Source organism: Aspergillus steynii (assembly GCF_002849105.1).
Source record: "Aspergillus steynii IBT 23096 chromosome Unknown P170scaffold_3, whole genome shotgun sequence".
In the NCBI taxonomy this organism is placed as follows: Eukaryota; Fungi; Ascomycota; class Eurotiomycetes; order Eurotiales; family Aspergillaceae; genus Aspergillus; species Aspergillus steynii.
In genome coordinates, this window is record NW_020194400.1 from 822,365 (window position 1) to 839,967 (window position 17,603).

Genomic DNA, 17,603 nt, shown 5'->3' on the forward strand with positions numbered 1-17,603 from the left:
TTCGTGGGACATGCAAATCTCCGACGGCCGGGATCTTGCGTCCGAGCAAGTACCGGATTTCGAGAGGGGGATGTTCACCAATCGGCTGTGATGTAGGTAGCATCCAGCAGAAGCAGCATCTACTCTACCTATGGACTATGGAGTATGGACTTCCCAAGTGACTGCGGAGTGGAGCCGGCGGTGCGCGACAGAAAACTGACGTCACTCGGCCTTGGTGCGGTCACGTGGACGCAGCGTCGACGGGAGGGAAACTCAGCTTCAAACTCACCTCCGGCGTGGAAACGAGGTCTCGAGGGGAAATCAGCTGGTTCTGGGACCGGGATGGCATCACAAAGCCGCCGGATGGAGGAACAGAGTTGGGTCAAGAGCAAGATCCATGGTAAATTGCATTACAAACTAGCCGGCGGTCTTGATCCAGTGCTTCCCCGCAATCTACATTGGCCGGAGAGGGACGACGAACTCGATATGATCCCAGCCAAAGACGTCGAGTCCGTCGGTGGTACGGCGCGTCCGGGTGGACATGACATGACCTTCGGGAGAATATGGCAGGGAATCACGATGCAGGCAGCGTTTGGGCTGATCCAAAAGTCGCGGCGAGAAAAGACGAGGTGGGGCGGGGACTCGTCACGTGAGGCGAGTGGCGACGAAATGCAGGAGAAAGTGACAAGATGACAGGTCCCTTGAGGAATCTGACGGTATGAATAGATAGAAGATTACAGAACATCTTGTTGATAACAACAGAATACTCTGTCAGGATGAGGTCAGATCATCAGCTGCGTCGTCCGATATCTACTCCGGACTATCCCACATTCCAGACCGACAGTCCGATGATCGTTCACGAATAGAGGCATGAAAAATTCTCCTTTGTTGAATCATGCGTAGTTGCTGGTTGGCCGGGGATTGTGATTGATGGACATGAGCTATCTGGTTGGAGACGGACCAAAGAAAAAAGAAAAGAAAAGAAAAGAAAAAAAAAAAAAAAAAAACCTGCCTATAGGATGGAGTAGGGAGACGCACTGGAGGCCGCGACGGCAAATTCAGAAAACCGCCTTGCCTCCCTAAGGTTTCTGCTCCCCAGAAGAAAATTTCATTCCAATTTTCTCCCGTTTTCTGACTTCTGTCAATTCACGGCAGACCCTCCTTTTTTGAATTTTCCCATCGATCCAACCCCTCGACCAGACTCTGAGTCTGGGATCTGGAATCCCATTTGCTGCGGGGAGAAGCCTCGGGAAGCCGCCCAAACGGGCTAAAAGCCAGGCCCTGCAATCCACCCGACGGCGACTCCGCTCACAAACCAAAGCAGTCCAACCTCCTCCAGCTCGCTCTGTCTCTCGCTCCCTCTGCTCTGCCGTCCTCCCTCCACCCTGCAACCCAACAACCTCCTTGTCAGCAGAATCCCGCCACGCTCCTCGTTTCTTCACTCCCTTCCCTCCGCCCTTCCGTCGTCTCTGCCTCTTCTTTCGTTCTGTCGCCTGCCGTCCTATCGTTATCGCAGCCATGTTCTAACTCCCTGCCCTCCCCCCCCTTTGGGTTGTCGGATGGTTCCTGTAGATTTGTACAGTGCTGACGCCCTCGTTCATATCAACCTGCACTTTTCTTTTTCTTTTTCTTTTTTTTTTCTCTTCCTATTTTTTTTTATTTTATAATACCCGGTCGCTGAACTCGCATCTCTCACACTCGCACTCCTACCGTTGTCCCCTGGGAATGATTCGCCGCTCGCTCTGATTTCCCACGTAAATATCCACAACGCTCATAGTCGACTCGCCGGCCGCCTCACGAATACGCGTCTTCCACCCTTCCTGTCACCGCGTGTCCCTCTGATTTTCCGATTCCTCGATATTATTCCTCTCCAAATTACATCATGAGTGATCAAGACAACGGTGGTGGCCTGGACCAGGAAGCTGTCAACAATTCCATCGGCCAGTTTTCTTTTGCTCCCGCCACGAGAACTACCGTCGTCACCACCACGACCACTACGACCACCACCTTCCCCCCGTTGTTTATCAAGCCACCCCGTGCTGCGCGAGACCTCGACCCGAAGATTTATCCCCTTGCATCGTCTCCTACCCCGTCGTCGCTGAGAAACGTGAAGTTTGAACTTGGGGGGAAGCCCGTCGTCTTCAACGAACCGGAGGATACTGCAGCAACCCTCACCGAGGTACGTCGAACGTTTGCTCTTGAACGATCCCGTCTGTCTTCGAGGATGAGTCGAGGGAAAAGAAACTAACTCTCGTGTAGTTAAATGAAAAGCACGACGCGTTGAAGGCCTCTAACGGGCTGGTTCGCTCAGTGACTTCATTCAGCTCCGACGATACGCAGTTACCACGCCGCTTCGCTCCCCCGAAGGTATCGAATCAACCATCTCGTCCGTCGATATCCAAGCGCCGCCCGTTATCCATCCCGGAAACCCATCAAGGCTCCCTGCGTCCTCCTACCAACAGAGTTCCTTCGGATCCGTCGGTGCGCTCCGTTCGCTCCCATGGCTCTACCCCAACCCATCCGATAGCAGCCGGTCTGGCGACCCCGGAGACGGAGACCAATACTTATGGCTCTGGTGAAATCGTAGCGTCGCGGAGAAGGATCCACAGCGCCAGCATCCCTCGTCGTGAAACTCTATTACGCTCTCCTCTCTCGTCCGAAGTTGAATCCCAGGAGAACTCGCAAGGACCAAATCCGAAGAGAGAGCTGCGCACCAGAACAGTCGTCTCCGAGAGAAACAAACGCCTGGGCCGCTCGGAGGAAAGCTCCGGCAAGCTTCCAGATACGACAACAGAAACTAGAGCAGAAGAGGAGTCGGGTACTGCGGACACGAGTCAGGACACGACATACGATGCATCGGAAGAGGTTTCCCAGCAGTTGTCTACGGGGTCCTTTTCGCAAGTCCCCAACATTGGAAATGTTGCAGCCCAGGATATGTGCTTGCCCAGTCCTAGCCTATCTCCGGTCGCCGCTATGAATGCACTGAACGCCGATTCCTCGTTCGATTCGGCCGAAGAAGAGCCCGAAATGGATACGGATTCTAGTTTTGACAATGAGGCTCGATATCTGGGCGCTCTGCGCTTGGAGGACGGCAAAGCAAGCGAGCCCTCGAAAGATACCGGCCTAACCACAAGTTCAAATCTCCCACGACCGTCTTCGCTGATGGACATCCCTAATGTGCTGGACTTTTTCGATTCGGTCCCCGAGGGACTGAAAACTTACCTCATGTACCAACTACTTAGGCGTTGTCCCAAGCCAACTCTGCATTTCGTCGCCGACGTCGTCAACCCCGCCTTGAAATGTGATTTCCTGGCACTCCTACCTCTTGAGCTCGCTCTCAACGTTGTCAAATATTTCGATGCCGTCACCATGTGCCGTGCGGCGCAGGTGTCCAAGAAATGGAGACATATCATTAATTCTGATGAGAAGAGCTGGAAAGAGCTCTTTGACCGGGATGGATATGTTCTCCCCGAGGGAGAGCTCGACCGTGCCATCCGGGAAGGCTGGGGATGGCAATTCCCCAACGGGACCGAGGACTGCGAAAGGGACCTTAGCGTCTCCACTTATGTCAAGCCCGACCCCGAGTCTGGGTCGCCTTCTAACTTGCCTTTACTTGCCGGGCCCAGCGATAGGTCATCATCGTCTCATCGCCGGCCAAAGAGAAAGGCCTGTACACGTGTCTCCTCTCGAAAACTCGCCAAGCGAAAGATCTCGTCCAGTGGCACTGACCACTCTGAGTCAGCTGACTGGCGAAAGGAAATCTCTACCACCGAGGGCCCCTATGCTGCTGCCAACGCCGCTGCTGCCGCCGTTCCATATCCCGACATCGGTCTGCCGTCCCTCCAGGGTCTTCATCTCTACAAATCTCTCTACCAGCGCCATCACTCGATCCATAAAGCCTGGATGACTCCTAGCGTCAAACCAAGACATATTGCGTTCCGGGCTCATGATCGCCATGTAGTCACATGTCTGCAGTTTGACACCGAAAAGGTGTTGACCGGAAGCGACGATACCAACATCAACGTGTATGACACGAAGACTGGCGTTTTGAGGGCAACTCTCGAGGGTCACGAGGGTGGTGTCTGGGCTCTTGAATACCATGGCAATACGCTGGTTTCCGGCTCGACCGACAGATCAGTTCGAGTCTGGGATATTGAACGGGCCAGGTGCACTCAGATCTTCCATGGTCATACCTCTACGGTCCGATGCTTGCAAATCGTCCTGCCGGTGGAGGTAGGCAAGAAAGCGAACGGCGCCCCTGAAATGATGCCGAAGGAGCCGTTGATCATCACCGGTTCCAGAGACTCGAATCTACGAGTATGGAAGCTTCCCAAGCCCGGCGACCCTGGATACTACCAGAGCGGGCCCAACGTCGATGACACCGATTGCCCCTATTTTGTGCGCGTCCTGACCGGCCATCAACACTCGGTTCGTGCGATCGCAGCCCATGGCGACACTCTGGTCAGTGGAAGTTATGACTGCACCGTGCGAGTATGGAAGATATCTACCGGAGAAACGGTGCACAGACTCCAAGGCCACACCCTGAAGGTTTACAGCGTCGTTCTGGATCACAAGAGGAACCGATGCATCAGTGGATCCATGGACAACATGGTCAAGGTATGGTCACTGGAGACCGGTTCCGTCTTGTACAACCTTGAGGGCCATACTTCTTTGGTCGGGCTCCTAGACCTGAAATCCGATCGTCTGGTCTCCGCGGCTGCCGACTCCACCCTTCGAATCTGGGATCCGGAGACCGGTCAATGTAAAAACATGCTGAGTGCCCATACCGGCGCCATCACGTGTTTCCAGCACGACGGCCAGAAAGTCGTTTCCGGATCCGACAGAACGTTGAAGATGTGGGATGTGCGAACCGGCGAGTGCGTTCGGGATCTTCTCACCGACCTCAGCGGAGTATGGCAGGTGAAATTCAATGACCGAAAATGTGTGGCTGCGGTCCAGCGTGATAGTATGACTTATATCGAGGTGAGACTAGATGATCCTTACACTTGCGTTATTGTTGATTAACATTTTTCAGGTTCTCGACTTTGGTGCCTCTCGCGATGGGATACCCGAAGATCAATTGGGAAAACGTATAGTTGTCAACCGCAGGGGCCACGAAGTCAGCGACGCCGATGAGGATTACGACTTATCCGATGTCTGATGTCCAGTATCAGCTTGCCAATGAACCATCTTGGATTCATTGGTTGATAATATCTACCCTTCACACTTGAAGGGTCTTTGGGAAGCAGCCAACTGTTTGTCCCACTCACCCTTTGCCCTTTTTTCGACTTTTTTATTTATTTATTCGAGCTATGAAAACATCACGATACCCCCTCTCACACAATTGTCCATCTCATTACGAGGATTTGCATAGCGAGGTTGGCGGATTTTGACATGCAGTTATTACGAGACAAGGCGTCTTTGCATCCAGAAGGGTCTCATCCGTGTCAACATGTCCATTTGCATCATTCACTACATCATGACCTTTACTCTGACCTACATACCTTCATGTTACTATAATGTCCATTTCGCATCTCATCTGGCATTGCCTCCATCGAATGCATGGGTCTGATTCTGTTCTATGATCTTATTTTATATCATGCTACATCCTATCTGCATGTTCAATAATGTTCATTTCATTGAAGTAAATGCTGCGGATTCGAGTACTTCGACAATGCATCTGAACTTTTTCTTATGAACTCTTGTTTCCAAGGTCTATCTGCAAATAACGTAGTCTATGACTGGTCTATTTCAATATTTTGTAAGGTACATCATTATGATCAGTAGCTATACAGAAACACAAGGGTGTTTGTGACAAAATGTCAATCCTCGTCTGTTTGTCCTCCAATTGTCTGTCTTCGCTTGGAGTAGGGAGATGGAAAGACCCTGTTCAACGGCTGGATTGAGTTCGCCCTGCGAATTCGATATCGAGTCTCGGTTGGTCCATGTCCCCGTGTCCAGCCACGAGCATAACAGTTCATTATGCTCCCTGAGATGTCAGTCATCTCGTAGGAGAGGGATGTCGAGACTCCATCTTCCGAAACTCCCTAGCCTCGCAAGAGTCTCCAGTAGAGTTGAGTGTATCCATGGCAAGTGTCATCCCACACTGAAATGTCCACAAGTATTCAGAGCGTATAAAGCTCCAAACCCATCCCTCACGACTCCGCCGCAACAGCATCCTTAGACGCAACCCCCTCCACCTTCCCATCCAACCCCGCCGCCGACAAAATCGCCCACCGCAACGCGCTGACCCCCAACGCCTGGCCCTGCCCCATCGTCGCCTCAGCACTACACGTCAAAATCTCGCCCAGCGCCCCCGGCCCCTCCGCCCCTCCCACCGGCTGCACGACCGTCCTCAACCCGCGCAACATCTCCTGCAACGCCGCCAACCCCGCCGTCGACACCCCACTCTTCACCTGACTCTTCCTCTTCGCCAACACCTTATCGACCTTCGACAGCACGATCTGATGCGGAATCGCATACCGCCGAAACAGCCCCAGAATATCGCGATCCGTCCCCTTGACCCCATGCTCGCTATCGATCAACAAGAAAGCCCTCCTCAACTGCCTCCTCCCCTGCAGATACTTCATGATCTCCGCGCCCCACTCCGCACGACTCGCCCGCCCATACCCCGGCATATCCAGCAGCACGACCTTCGACTCGCCGCCCTTGGTGCCGCCGATGCCGAAGGCGTTCATTTCGCGGGTGCGTCCGGGCTTCGACGACGTCCAGCACATCTCGCGCCCCATGACGGCGTTCAGGAGGGAGCTTTTTCCGGCGTTGGAGCGGCCCAGGAAGGCGACTTCGGGCTCGAGCGAGGAGAGGGGCGTGGTGCGGAATTTGCTGGCGGACCAGAGCTTGAGGGGCCCGTGGCGGGTGGGTGTGAAGATTTTGTCGGCGTATTGGAGTTGTGCAGGGGTGGGGATTGTCGTGTCCCAGTAGTAGGAGATGTCGGAGGGGGTGACGTCTTGGAGGCGTTTTTTGTTGGGGTTTGAGGGTGGTGAGCGTGGTGGTTGTGGTTGTGGTTGTGTGGCGGTGGTGGTGGAGAGGGTTCGGCGGAGGGGGAGGAGGTGGGTTTGCCGGAGGTAGGTGGTGTAGATGGGGGTGGTTAGTTGCATGGTGGGTGGTTTGTAGCTCGTGAGGAGCTGTAGAGGAGGGAGAGAGAGAAGCTGGATGGGAAGGACATGGCGGATTTGGAGATGTTCTTTAGCGGCCCACAGTTCGGCCGGTTCCTGGTCTAGACGGTGGTTGATGGGGATTATATAATCGGGCTGTATAAACCTGCTTTCTTTTTTCTCTTTTTATTGAAAGTGTCTAATGCTAGTATAGTCTTGAATCTATATTTCATATTTCCTACCAATACTTGTCCTGTTTTGATTCAAAGGGAAATTCTAGAACTATACGATACATGCTCTCCACCAACATCTCATCATTGAAACAAACATAGCCGACTTGAATCGATGTTCTCTGACCTCAAAAAATATCCCAGTATTGTATGAACTCGGTTCCACTTAGTCGTTGAGCCAGAATTCTCGCATCTCCGGCGTGATGCTTGTAGCTGTGTGAGCAAACTCTGCTTCAAGCTAGGGATCCCAGCCCCAATCAATCCAATCTGAAAATGATTCTGCACTTCTGACGTCCTTCCACCGCAGTAAGGGTGAAATGTATTCTCCCAAGAAGAAGTTCAGCTTCAACGCGTAAGGCTCATCTCGCCTCCGATTAAAGAGAGCATGGGCCATGTCAATAAATACAACTCGAGGCTGTTCGCAAACTGGCGACCGTAAGATAGTGTTTCGTGGCTCAAGATCTCTGAGTAAGATGTCCTTCTCATAGATCCAGCTTTCGAGGTCCACAATCGACTTCATAATGTGTTGACGAGCTGGTTGAGAAAAGTCCCCCGGTTTGAAATTTGCCATTGTAGTTCCTGGGATGTGCTCGATCAGAATCATCCGAACTATCCGCGTGTGCCCTTGATCCACAGGTAGACTTAAGGAGTAGGACCCATAGTAGCTTGGGATCCATTGGCCTTGAAATTCACGAAGATTTATATACGCATTGGCCTCGTGGGTGTAATATTGGTCCATGCATCGGAATGGGCAGAGATATCCGTCATCGTCATTGAAGTAAAGTGGGTCGTATATCTTTGCAACTAGCTTTGTGCTTTTCGGAGGAGGCGACTGCAATGTTGATTCTAATAGTTGAACAGTAAATACTTGAGAATTGTGGCCATCCTCTGCTTTCAAAAGGTCGACGATCTCTATGCTGACGGTGTCATTGCCCTCTCTGCCAGGCAATGGGGGGTGTTTTAAGCATCGATCGATCGCACTCAGTTCTCGTCTTTCTTTGCTGTCACCTTTACTGGTGATGCATCAGTCTTGTACTACCGGCTTCGGAGCAGGAGCAGTGTGAGATTGCGCAAGAAACCTCCATCCGGGAGTATATGGCAATGGAGGCTTCGGGAGGTCTGTTGACGGAGGCCCGAACATGGGCGGGGGTGGTTTAATGTAACGCATAATTGGAATTATTTCTGGGGTTTTAAGGCCCTCTTCTTTTCCCACTTCGTAATAAAGAAGGCGATTGCAATCTGAACTTGATGGAAGGAGATGTGAAGAGACAAAAGCCCCTTGATGTAGATGTCCCGGATAGGCAACCCTCCCGAAGGACGCCGGCACGTCAGCCGAACCTCCGCCCCGCCGATAAGAACCGCCTTCCTTCAACATCTCCGACGACAGCAACACCGACACCCACAGCTCGCCACGATGATCAACGCCGTCCTCGTCTTCAACAACGCCGGTCAGCCGCGCCTGACCAAATTTTACACCCAAATCGTACGTCCCCCCCCCCCCCCCCCCCCGCGACGACACCCACCCACCGCGCTCCGCTCCCTTAGCTAACTCGCCCTCCAGGACACACAAACCAAACAATCTCTCATCGACCAAATCTACAAACTAGTTGCCCAACGGCCCGCCAGCGCCTGCAACTTCCTCCCCCTCCCGCCTCTCCTCTCGCAGGGCGCGCGCTCCAGCGTCGAGAACGGCCCCTCCGACGCCCCCACGCAAATCACCTACCGCACCTACGCGACCCTCTCGTTCATCATGATCTCCACCTCCACCGAGTCGCCCCTCGCGCTGATCGACCTGATCCAGGTCTTCGTGGAAGCGCTGGACCGCATGTTCGAGAATGTGTGCGAGCTGGACCTCATCTTCGGGTACGAGACGATGCACGCGGTGCTCAGCGAGATGATTGTCGGCGGGGTGGTCGTCGAGACGAATCTTGAGAAGATTGTGGCGGGCGTCAGGGAGCAGGAGGGGGGTGTGGGCAAGAAGAGGGCTATTCAGGCGGCTAGCTCGGGGGTTGGGCGCGGAGGGTTGCCTGGGTTGGGGGCTTGGAGGTGATCGGTTGGGGTTGCTTGAGGTTATTTTGGGGTTGAGTTATCTTCTGATAAATGGTGCATATAATGATGCCTGATGGTATTTGATCTGGGAGGCGTTTTCGGTTCATTCAGGGTTATGGTTGCATTTGGGGGTATTTGTTATCGAGCATTTCAGCATTTCTGGTGCAGGGTATGGGATGATGTGTGGCTATGCGTGGTCTATGTTGGCTGCTTACCATTTAAGGGGTATTTGACAGAGATATTCTTTGCAACGTAAACAGAAGTCTTCTTGGTCTGGGTCCATCTCTCGACATTTGATAGAAACACTCATGAGGGAAGCATGGCTCCTACTTGTGCATCAGTTCAGTACCTTCTTAGCCCATTATCTGCCTCATGAGTCACTTTCGACTGACTAGAAAGACTATTGTGGATGGAATCAAGTACTGGTTCAATGCTACGGAATACCCAGACACTTCAGTTGAAACCATTTGCTTTGATGTCGACCACGTGCACGGCATCTGGTTCATCTCAGACAAGGACCACGGCATGCGACTATCGTCTCCCAAATCCCTCTACGGACGACGGTGTATGTATTTAGATTAACAATAGATCTTTGGAGACCAGGATTACTATAGAACAGCTCGGACAGTCGCAAGAAGGTAGGATGTGTCTGCATCTGATCACAAAACTACTTGAGAAAGAATATCTCGATTCCAAAACCATAACAATAAAGCCACGACCCCAACAGTTACAGACGCTGGAGCTATAGATTTATTCCTCCACGCATCCCATGCCGATTGATTTACAACTGCACAATCACCTCATTCCTAAAGGAGCTAACCGCAGAATGTTATACCGTCTTGTCGAGTCTTGGGTTCGAAGGATCTTGGAATAGGAGTGGTATTCGGATATTGTGTCACGAAAGAAAAACGTCCAGACTGTAGATTCGTAGGCCTCATTCGAGGGGAGAGTCGGTGGCGGTGTGAGTAAGCTTATTATGCACCTAATCTAGGGCCAGCCTCGGACAGCCGTGACTGGTTTATAAGGATAGGTCTCTCCCACCGACACACCTTGCTACTTCAACCCAGCGCTTCAAATCATGCCTTGATATCATGGATGAAATCAACGAAGAAGTCCTCAATGTAATCGAAGAGCAGCGCACAGTCCGAATTGTTGTTGATGTTCCCACCAACACCTTACAGTCTGACGATCTATTGGAAGGCGCATCTGAGCTTGTAAAACCCCTAATCGATGTGCTAAATAGAAACCACGCAACGCGCCTTCTTGTCGTGGATGTTTATCCGCGTCATACATACATCGTGATTGATGTCAATAACTGGCGATATGACTACAGCATAGCTCACCAGCAAACGTTTGCTATCCCGGTTTACATCCTCCGCTTTTCTGGGCGGAACAAACAATGGACGCTTTTCAGACGCGCAATAGAAGATCAAAGAATCGCTACCACTATTGCAGAGTTACATCGATGCAATGGGTTCAATCCAACTCCTTTTCTCGCAGACCATATCAAGGGCTCCGTATATCTCTCGCCCCGCACGACAGGTTTGGGAGCAGAAGTCGACAACAGGCCTGCAATTCATACTGTCACTCATATATCCCGTTCAGTGCTTAGGCAATAGGGGTAATGTCATTTATTTTATGATGACCAGAGTGGAATAAGCTGTTGTGGTCACTGCTACGCTTCTATCCCAAGTCACTCAAATTCAATTTGAGTTTCATGAAAGAATATGTTTGTCATCGAAGGCGGTATTACTTTGTGCCGACTGAATAAAGCATTGAAAAAACAATTTTAGACTAGCTGTCTTTTCATACATATGTTCTATGTTATGATATCTATTGATGTAGAAGGTTTCTCCCAGAGATTTGTGAGATACATGGCCTATCGTACCAGCTCGTTCTTAGTAAAGAGGATTCTATAGACCAAACTATGTGATAGGTTAGTCATTAGGCTAGTATAGCTGGCTCAGGTAGACTTATACAAAAAGAAATTGTCCAGTTGTTACCGGGAGTAAAGAGCTATAGGGGGATGCGTTATCATAATCAATATAAACTAAGAAGACCTCTAACTATATATATGGGCTCTTCAAAAGCGTAAGAAGTATGTTAATTGAAATCATCGATAGCCATTAGGACCAAAAAAGCCTTGGAAAAAGCATGCGCAACAAGTTTGTGCAAAAGAACCAGGCTGCCGAGTTGGCTTGAAAAGCAGAGATGAACATAAGATATAACAACAAGATGAAACATGGATGCTTTATATGGGATGAGTTGGTTAAGGGAAGAAAGAAAGAAAGAGGGAAAAAATCCCGAAATGTTTTTTTGAAGAGAAGCAGCAAGAGAAAAAGCAAGCCAGAAGGAAGGAACGAACAAAGAAAGAACGGAAGTCAAGACGGAGGAGGCTCAAATCGAACTTGGACCTAGTCAACCAGCCTCTTAGAGGTCGCTCACAATCAAGGCTGGACATGAACACGGCGAGTATGTGCCTCTAGGTTGTCCCTTCTATTAAATAACATGTTGCATACATCACACCGATAGGATCGAGGAGAGACATGAATGTTTTTGACATGTCGCATCAAATCAATCTCGCGTCTAAAGTGGTTCCTCTTGTGTGTGCAGCCCTCCCACTTGCATATGAAGAATTTTGGTTTCCGTGGTTTACTTAAAGGAAGTAAGTACATGACGAAGTAGAGATATGCTAAAGCTTTGACATACCTTTCTATGAAGACAGCTGTTCTTTCATTCATTCCACTATCATTGCCACGTTTAATGGTTGCATGAGCGAAGGAATCATTGCAACCGACATGGGGACGGAGATGGCTCGCCTCAAACAGCTGGTTCTCGTGATTAGGGCCAGTAGTATAAGCATTGACAGGAACGTCCGGGCTGGTTCCTTGTAGCCCACACGACGTACAACCCTTTGTCCTGTCTTGCGGAGTGGATGGGTTGGTTTCAGGGTATTGACCGAGGGTGTTGGCTCTGTATGGAAGGTCGCTTGGATGAGAAGCAGTATTGGCTGTCGATCCGGTATTGGTCGAAGTATATAATAGTGGGTCTTGAGATATGGGAGGCAGGTATGTAGCAGAGTCTAGCAGGCCAGAGACATCGAGTCCCATAAGGTCAGAGTAATCTGGCGATACATCTGGTTGGATATACTCGAGTGCAGCAAGAGAGGAGGCAGCATCCAATGACCAAATACCATGCCGGTCTAAGTCTGAGGTGTCGGACATGCTTAAGAGACCAAACAAGAATACAACCAAAGCAGGAGACGAACAAGAGATGCAGTAGAGAAATGGAGATTGTACGGCGTTTACTATGGTTTATATATGAGAACTAGGTCAATGGCGTGTGCCCATTGACTGCCTAGTAACTTGCCATCATCTGGCAGGGGTGGCATTGGAAAGGTGAAGATGTGCCTCGACAGGGTGCGTCGCGATTAGCCAGCGGCGATTTTACCCCCCATTCCGCCAACATGGATCATCGCTGCGGGTCAGAAACATTGTCACTCTAAAAGAACGTGCAGTAAGAATCGAGATATTTTATGATTGGCCACATTTTCATATAAATCCTCGACAAGGAATTTTTTCATCTCCACTCTCCACGACAGGGCACATGGGCATGCTGGGTAGTTCATGAAGGGGGTTTTCGGGTTGCGCACCGAAACCCCCTTCATGAACTACCCGTACCGATGCGACCAATCGAAAACGAGCTGTGTTCTACGTCCTGCGCGTTGAAGCCATCCGGAAGTTCTGTGGCGTCCACAGTCGGGCTGTTCGCCATCCCTGGCTCTTTAGGCGAGTGGATCTGGAATTTGGGACCTGTAAATCCACCGCGCAAGGCTGTCAAGCCGCTTTATTACCCAATATACGCAGTAGGGAGTTGCCGGAATACTGGGCTGGTTGTTGGATGACATAATTCAAGCTGATTGGATCGATATCCTCGCTGACAAGAAACCGCTGAGAACCGACACAACACCTGATTTCCGAAAGAGTTCTTCCATATTCGTTTGTATCTCTTGCAACTTCGTGGGTTGGCCTCCAGGACAAACCATAGGCCGCAGGACTCGAACAAACGCCATGATATTATCGTCCAAAAAGCGGCTTTCTGACAGACATTCACGATATTTGCTGTCTGCGTCACAGCCCACACTATATGATTTTCTTCGATTATACGACAGGCAACACAGATGGGTGAAATGGATTTACATTGTATATTGGCTTTGAAAGATAGACCATCGATATCTACAGGTTCTTCTGATAATACTCCAATAAATCCAGGCTCGTTCATTCCCTGGATGATAGACATACCGCCAACCATGTCGCCGCAGGGGGTACTCTAGAGCACAACACCCAGGTATACTCTCACTTTCTCTTCCCATATATCAAAGAGCACCTCGATGTCTTGTCTCAGGATCACAGGTCCAACTCTTTCCGTCGACCATGCCTCCGGTAACAGATCGATTTGTCCATGTCACATCTGAGCTCTGTACGGCGAGTACACAGAACACTTAAATATGTCTCTCACCGTCATCCTCACACGGAGTGGGATAAAAAGCGCATTCAAATCGATGTCGTTCCTCTTTGAACGGGTCCTCTCAAGCTTTCGACATAGCATGGGCCCTTATTCTCCGCGTTGTTGATCGTAGAGATGATTTCTTGACTGTTCGCTGATCAAGCCAGTCCTAAAGACTCGGTGGTAGAAAACCAGGGGCGTTGACCGTAGTCAATTTGGTTTCCCAGGATGGTGAGAAGCTGACTCTCTTGCGGGTCTTGGGGTCGTTGAGATCGTTCTCTCGATTCATATAATCTGCGCATAGTAGCTGTGAGTTCTAGGCCAAGATTGACGTTCTCCTTCATCGTCTACTTCTTGGAAAAATCCCCGAAAGTCTGGGAATGCCGAAGTCGTATCGATCTTATTTGATTCAAGAAGGATGGGAGCATAGATAAGAAACCCTAAGGGCACGAACCTGCTTGCAAATCTTCATATCCATTAAAGTCCCGCGCACGCTACATTCATCACCAAGCTCGTGGAAGGAAGTGCATACCTCGAGATAATGCCCCGATCGGCTCTAACTCGGGGATCACAACCGACCATTCGCGTAACATCATAGCCACGCTTCCGGCGATCCTCCGGCCGATCCATGCTCTTTAACATACCGTTAAGTGAGCAATAGTCATGATACTTCCTGAACGTGCATAGCCTCGGAAATATGGCATTTCCCCCGCTCCCCCTCCCCCCCTGCAGACCATGTCATGACGTACCTGAAAGCAAATATAACAAAAGATGAACTCTAACACCTCTCACGTCAAAAACTCTGCACGTTACAAATCCACCAAGGAATTATCATGGTCATCGCGGGGGTCCTCATCGTCAGCCTTGTAGGCAGCTTGCTTCTGTTGGTAGCTCGTTTCCCCGTCTTTCGCAGACCTACAGTCTCCCCTGGCCCAGAGCTCAGATCGAGCACTCCCTCGGGATCAGCTTCTTCAGCAGCACGTCCTACTCGTATCATCGTTGCAATGACCGGTGCGACGGGCGCAATTCTGGGAATCCGTCTCCTCGAGCGACTGCGAGAACAGAATGTCGAAACCCACCTGATCATCAGTCGCTGGGCTACCGAGACCATTAAATATGAGACCCAGTACACAATTAAACAGGTCCGGGCCCTTGCATCCCGATCTTACTCCGTGAACGATGCCGCCGCAGCCGTGTCGAGTGGCTCGTTCCGGACCGATGCGATGGTTATCGTGCCATGCAGCATGAGAACACTTAGCGCGGTGCGGACGGGATTTGCCGACGACTTAATATGCAGAGCAGCCGATGTAACGCTGAAGGAGAAGAGAAGATTGGTGCTAGTTGTGCGAGAGACGCCGCTTAGCTGCATTCATTTGGAAAACATGTTGGCATTGGCTCAGTATGGGGCGGTTATCTTTCCGCCTATGCCTGCCTTCTATACCATGCCTGAGGGGGTGGAGGATATTGTCAGGCAGACTGTAGGCAGAATCATGGACATGTTGGGACTGGAAACCGACAGGTTTCAACGGTGGGAGGGGATGGAGGGCGAGAGAAAACAGGTTATGTGAATGGACAGGGAATCATCGGCCTGTCTCTAACGAGATGGTCGCAGGGACTAAAATAGATAGCGGGCATTCTCGCACTTGTTCTGACTTGCGAAGTGGATCCTATCCTGGTCTGGTCAATATACTCCGTCTGAATTGTCTTGGCTTGTTGAGCAACGAGAAAACCGCCGTTGATTCTGGTGCAGATTTTCTTTCTTCGACAGTTCGACTTCTCTGCATTCGAGAAGGGTCAAACTGGCCAGATGCAGCCAAGACGAGCGATACCAAGGCCACGATGGGCCGACATTGCATGCCGCACACACCCGACGCGCATGGATGCTCTTTCGTCTCGCCAAACGTAGCCCCCTCTTGTGATCTGCAGATAGTGGAGATGCTCTACTGCCCCCGGCTGTCATTCAACCACCAATGATGACCCCGTCCACTTCGGAATCGGCGTTGACAGGAGCGCGAAAGTTCCGAGGACGAGCCGTTTGTTTCACACGTTCGCTGCCGCCCGCAGGGTTTCTTCCACTCGGATGACTCGATGCGAGATTGCTCCCCATATCGAGCCAGTGGAACCAGGCAGGAAAAGAGGGTGATTGGGCTTGCGCCACGTAAAGAACCTCGTATCAGCTCGGAGATTGACGGCGATGACCGCGACCGAATCTCCATGCGGATGTCCGAGACAGGTGGCTCGGTGGCTGAACGGTTGACAAGTGACAGGTGAAGACGAAACGACAGTAGGGCTGCACTGGCAGACGGCGACTATTTATACTGCCGCGATCACATCATCGGCTCCTTTGATTTCACCATCGCTTTCCTCTCTGATTTGACTTACTCACACTTAAGCCTTTTTAACCTCGTTGCTGGTGGGCCAATCACACTCTATAGTCATGGCTCCTGCTCGTATTCCTCCCCGCCGCGTCCTTCTAGTCAGCAACCCGCGCACGGCTTCCAACCTGCTGCTGAAGATCCTGGCCCTGCCCGACCAGCCCAACGTCTATGCCAACGAGAAAGGCGGCTACTACTTCTTCAACTCGTTTGTCGCGACCGCCAATAATAACCGAATCTACAAGCCGTTCGAGCAATGGACTTCGGATGATCGCTCCGAAGTCCAGTCCGCCCTGAAGACATGCTTCGACCAGCTGGAGGAGAGCACCTCCCACGCCAGTCAGGAGAGCAAGGTGTTCTTTGCGAAAGAACACTCCCCCTGGTTCATTGACCCGATAGCGCTGCAGAAGATCTTGCGCCTGAACGATAACACTGCGAGCGAGGATGGCGACGCAGCAGGTGCCGACTCGCCGTTCCGCCAACAAGTTCCAAGCACCTATACTTCTTCGCCGACCTTCTCGCCCAGTAACTATACGATCTTGCCGGACGAGTACCTACGAACCTTCCACATGGCGTTCATCGTCCGCCACCCCGCGCTGATGTTCCCGTCGTTTTACCGCGCGATGTGCAAGATGGTCAAGCTCGGGGTCATCACGCAAGAGGACATCGGCGGCGTGATGGTCGCCAACATGACACTGCGGTTCTCGCGCCTGCTCTACGACTGGTGCTTGGAGCAGGATGACCCCGACGCCCGACCTGTCATTCTGGATGCCTACGAGGTGATCCACAAGCCCGAGGCGGTGGTCCGGTTCTGCGAAATGACCGGTCTGGATGCCAACGCCATCAAGTTTGAGTGGGAGAACAAGCCCGGCAGCAAGGACGTAGGGGCTCAGAACGTCCAAATGGATGGGAACACGGAACAGAGGACTCTGTGGAGTCCCGAGGCCGCAAGTGTTATGGTATCCACCTTGACGGGATCATCCGGCGTGGTCAAGTCCAAGGCGCCCGACGTGGTGGATATTGCCGTGGAGGCCGCCAAGTGGAAAGAGGAATTTGGTCAAGAGACCGCCGACATGCTGGAGAAGAGGGTTCGAAACGCCATGCCCGATTATGAATATCTCAAGGCCCGGAGCGTGACGGCATCGGCGTAAGGTAGCTGTCCATGTGTTCACCTTGCATAATTGGTCCAGGGTGCATTACTGTATGATCTGATGTGAAATGTGAAAATAAAAGGGCGGAGGACCCTAGGGTAAACTAAGAATCTGATAGTCAAATGCTACGCACGATGTTTTCCTATGGAGCATATCCTGGTGAAGTCAAGCGCGAGCCCGTTGGAGTCTAGAGCGTTT

General features: G+C 51.3%; 8 protein-coding genes across 8 annotated transcripts; 5 read left to right on the plus strand and 3 right to left on the minus strand.

Annotated features, from left to right (window-relative positions):
- Positions 1-136: 136 nt before the first annotated feature.
- On the plus strand, positions 137-676 carry P170DRAFT_435350 (uncharacterized protein). The gene has a single exon (XM_024848916.1). It carries the CDS (start codon positions 145-147, stop codon positions 670-672), a length of 528 nt encoding a protein of 175 aa, XP_024705463.1. The 5' UTR covers positions 137-144; the 3' UTR covers positions 673-676.
- Positions 677-1,861: 1,185 nt separating this feature from the next.
- P170DRAFT_354196 (cell division control protein Cdc4) lies at positions 1,862-5,140 on the plus strand (the record flags this gene model as incomplete). Its single annotated transcript, XM_024844015.1, has 3 exons — positions 1,862-2,158; positions 2,239-4,962; positions 5,015-5,140. The coding sequence occupies 3 exons, from the start codon at positions 1,862-1,864 to the stop codon at positions 5,138-5,140; spliced, it is 3,147 nt and encodes a 1,048-aa protein (XP_024705464.1).
- A 551-nt stretch (positions 5,141-5,691) lies between these two features.
- Positions 5,692-7,183, minus strand: P170DRAFT_508380 (translation initiation/elongation factor MRX8). Its single transcript, XM_024854567.1, has one exon. It carries the CDS (start codon positions 7,095-7,097, stop codon positions 6,135-6,137), a length of 963 nt encoding a protein of 320 aa, XP_024705465.1. The 5' UTR covers positions 7,098-7,183; the 3' UTR covers positions 5,692-6,134.
- Positions 7,184-7,350: 167 nt separating this feature from the next.
- P170DRAFT_137505 (uncharacterized protein) lies at positions 7,351-8,205 on the minus strand. The gene has a single exon (XM_024842447.1). The coding sequence runs from the start codon at positions 8,061-8,063 to the stop codon at positions 7,563-7,565; it is 501 nt and encodes a 166-aa protein (XP_024705466.1). The 5' UTR covers positions 8,064-8,205; the 3' UTR covers positions 7,351-7,562.
- A 494-nt stretch (positions 8,206-8,699) lies between these two features.
- Positions 8,700-9,742, plus strand: P170DRAFT_463431 (putative AP-3 adaptor complex subunit sigma). Its single transcript, XM_024852169.1, has 2 exons — positions 8,700-8,807; positions 8,886-9,742. The coding sequence occupies exons 1-2, from the start codon at positions 8,739-8,741 to the stop codon at positions 9,372-9,374; spliced, it is 558 nt and encodes a 185-aa protein (XP_024705467.1). The 5' UTR covers positions 8,700-8,738; the 3' UTR covers positions 9,375-9,742.
- Positions 9,743-11,564: 1,822 nt separating this feature from the next.
- P170DRAFT_435355 (uncharacterized protein) lies at positions 11,565-12,624 on the minus strand. The gene is made up of 2 exons (XM_024848917.1): positions 12,083-12,624; positions 11,565-12,028 (listed from the first exon to the last, which is right to left on the minus strand). Exons 1-2 carry the CDS (start codon positions 12,595-12,597, stop codon positions 11,821-11,823), a joined length of 723 nt encoding a protein of 240 aa, XP_024705468.1. The 5' UTR covers positions 12,598-12,624; the 3' UTR covers positions 11,565-11,820.
- A 2,088-nt stretch (positions 12,625-14,712) lies between these two features.
- P170DRAFT_355743 (UbiX family flavin prenyltransferase) lies at positions 14,713-15,447 on the plus strand (the record flags this gene model as incomplete). The annotated part of the gene is made up of 1 exon (XM_024844106.1): positions 14,713-15,447. One exon carries the CDS (start codon positions 14,713-14,715, stop codon positions 15,445-15,447), a length of 735 nt encoding a protein of 244 aa, XP_024705469.1.
- A 780-nt stretch (positions 15,448-16,227) lies between these two features.
- On the plus strand, positions 16,228-17,540 carry P170DRAFT_435357 (uncharacterized protein). The gene has a single exon (XM_024848918.1). It carries the CDS (start codon positions 16,317-16,319, stop codon positions 17,403-17,405), a length of 1,089 nt encoding a protein of 362 aa, XP_024705470.1. The 5' UTR covers positions 16,228-16,316; the 3' UTR covers positions 17,406-17,540.
- Positions 17,541-17,603: the final 63 nt, after the last annotated feature.

Bases quoted from the DNA above. Each gene is read 5' to 3' on its own strand.
- P170DRAFT_435350 (XM_024848916.1), top strand. From the start codon at position 145: ATGGACTTCCCAAGTGACTGCGGAGTGGAGCCGGCGGTGCGCGACAGA.
- P170DRAFT_435357 (XM_024848918.1), top strand. From the start codon at position 16,317: ATGGCTCCTGCTCGTATTCCTCCCCGCCGCGTCCTTCTAGTCAGCAAC.
- P170DRAFT_435355 (XM_024848917.1), bottom strand. From the start codon at position 12,597: ATGTCCGACACCTCAGACTTAGACCGGCATGGTATTTGGTCATTGGAT. The intron at 12,029-12,082 runs GTATGTCAAAGC...ACTTCCTTTAAG, and splicing joins ACAGCTGTCTTCATAGAAAG to TAAACCACGGAAACCAAAAT.
- P170DRAFT_508380 (XM_024854567.1), bottom strand. From the start codon at position 7,097: ATGCAACTAACCACCCCCATCTACACCACCTACCTCCGGCAAACCCAC.
- P170DRAFT_463431 (XM_024852169.1), top strand. From the start codon at position 8,739: ATGATCAACGCCGTCCTCGTCTTCAACAACGCCGGTCAGCCGCGCCTG. The intron at 8,808-8,885 runs GTACGTCCCCCC...CTCGCCCTCCAG, and splicing joins CCAAATTTTACACCCAAATC to GACACACAAACCAAACAATC.
- P170DRAFT_137505 (XM_024842447.1), bottom strand. From the start codon at position 8,063: ATGGACCAATATTACACCCACGAGGCCAATGCGTATATAAATCTTCGT.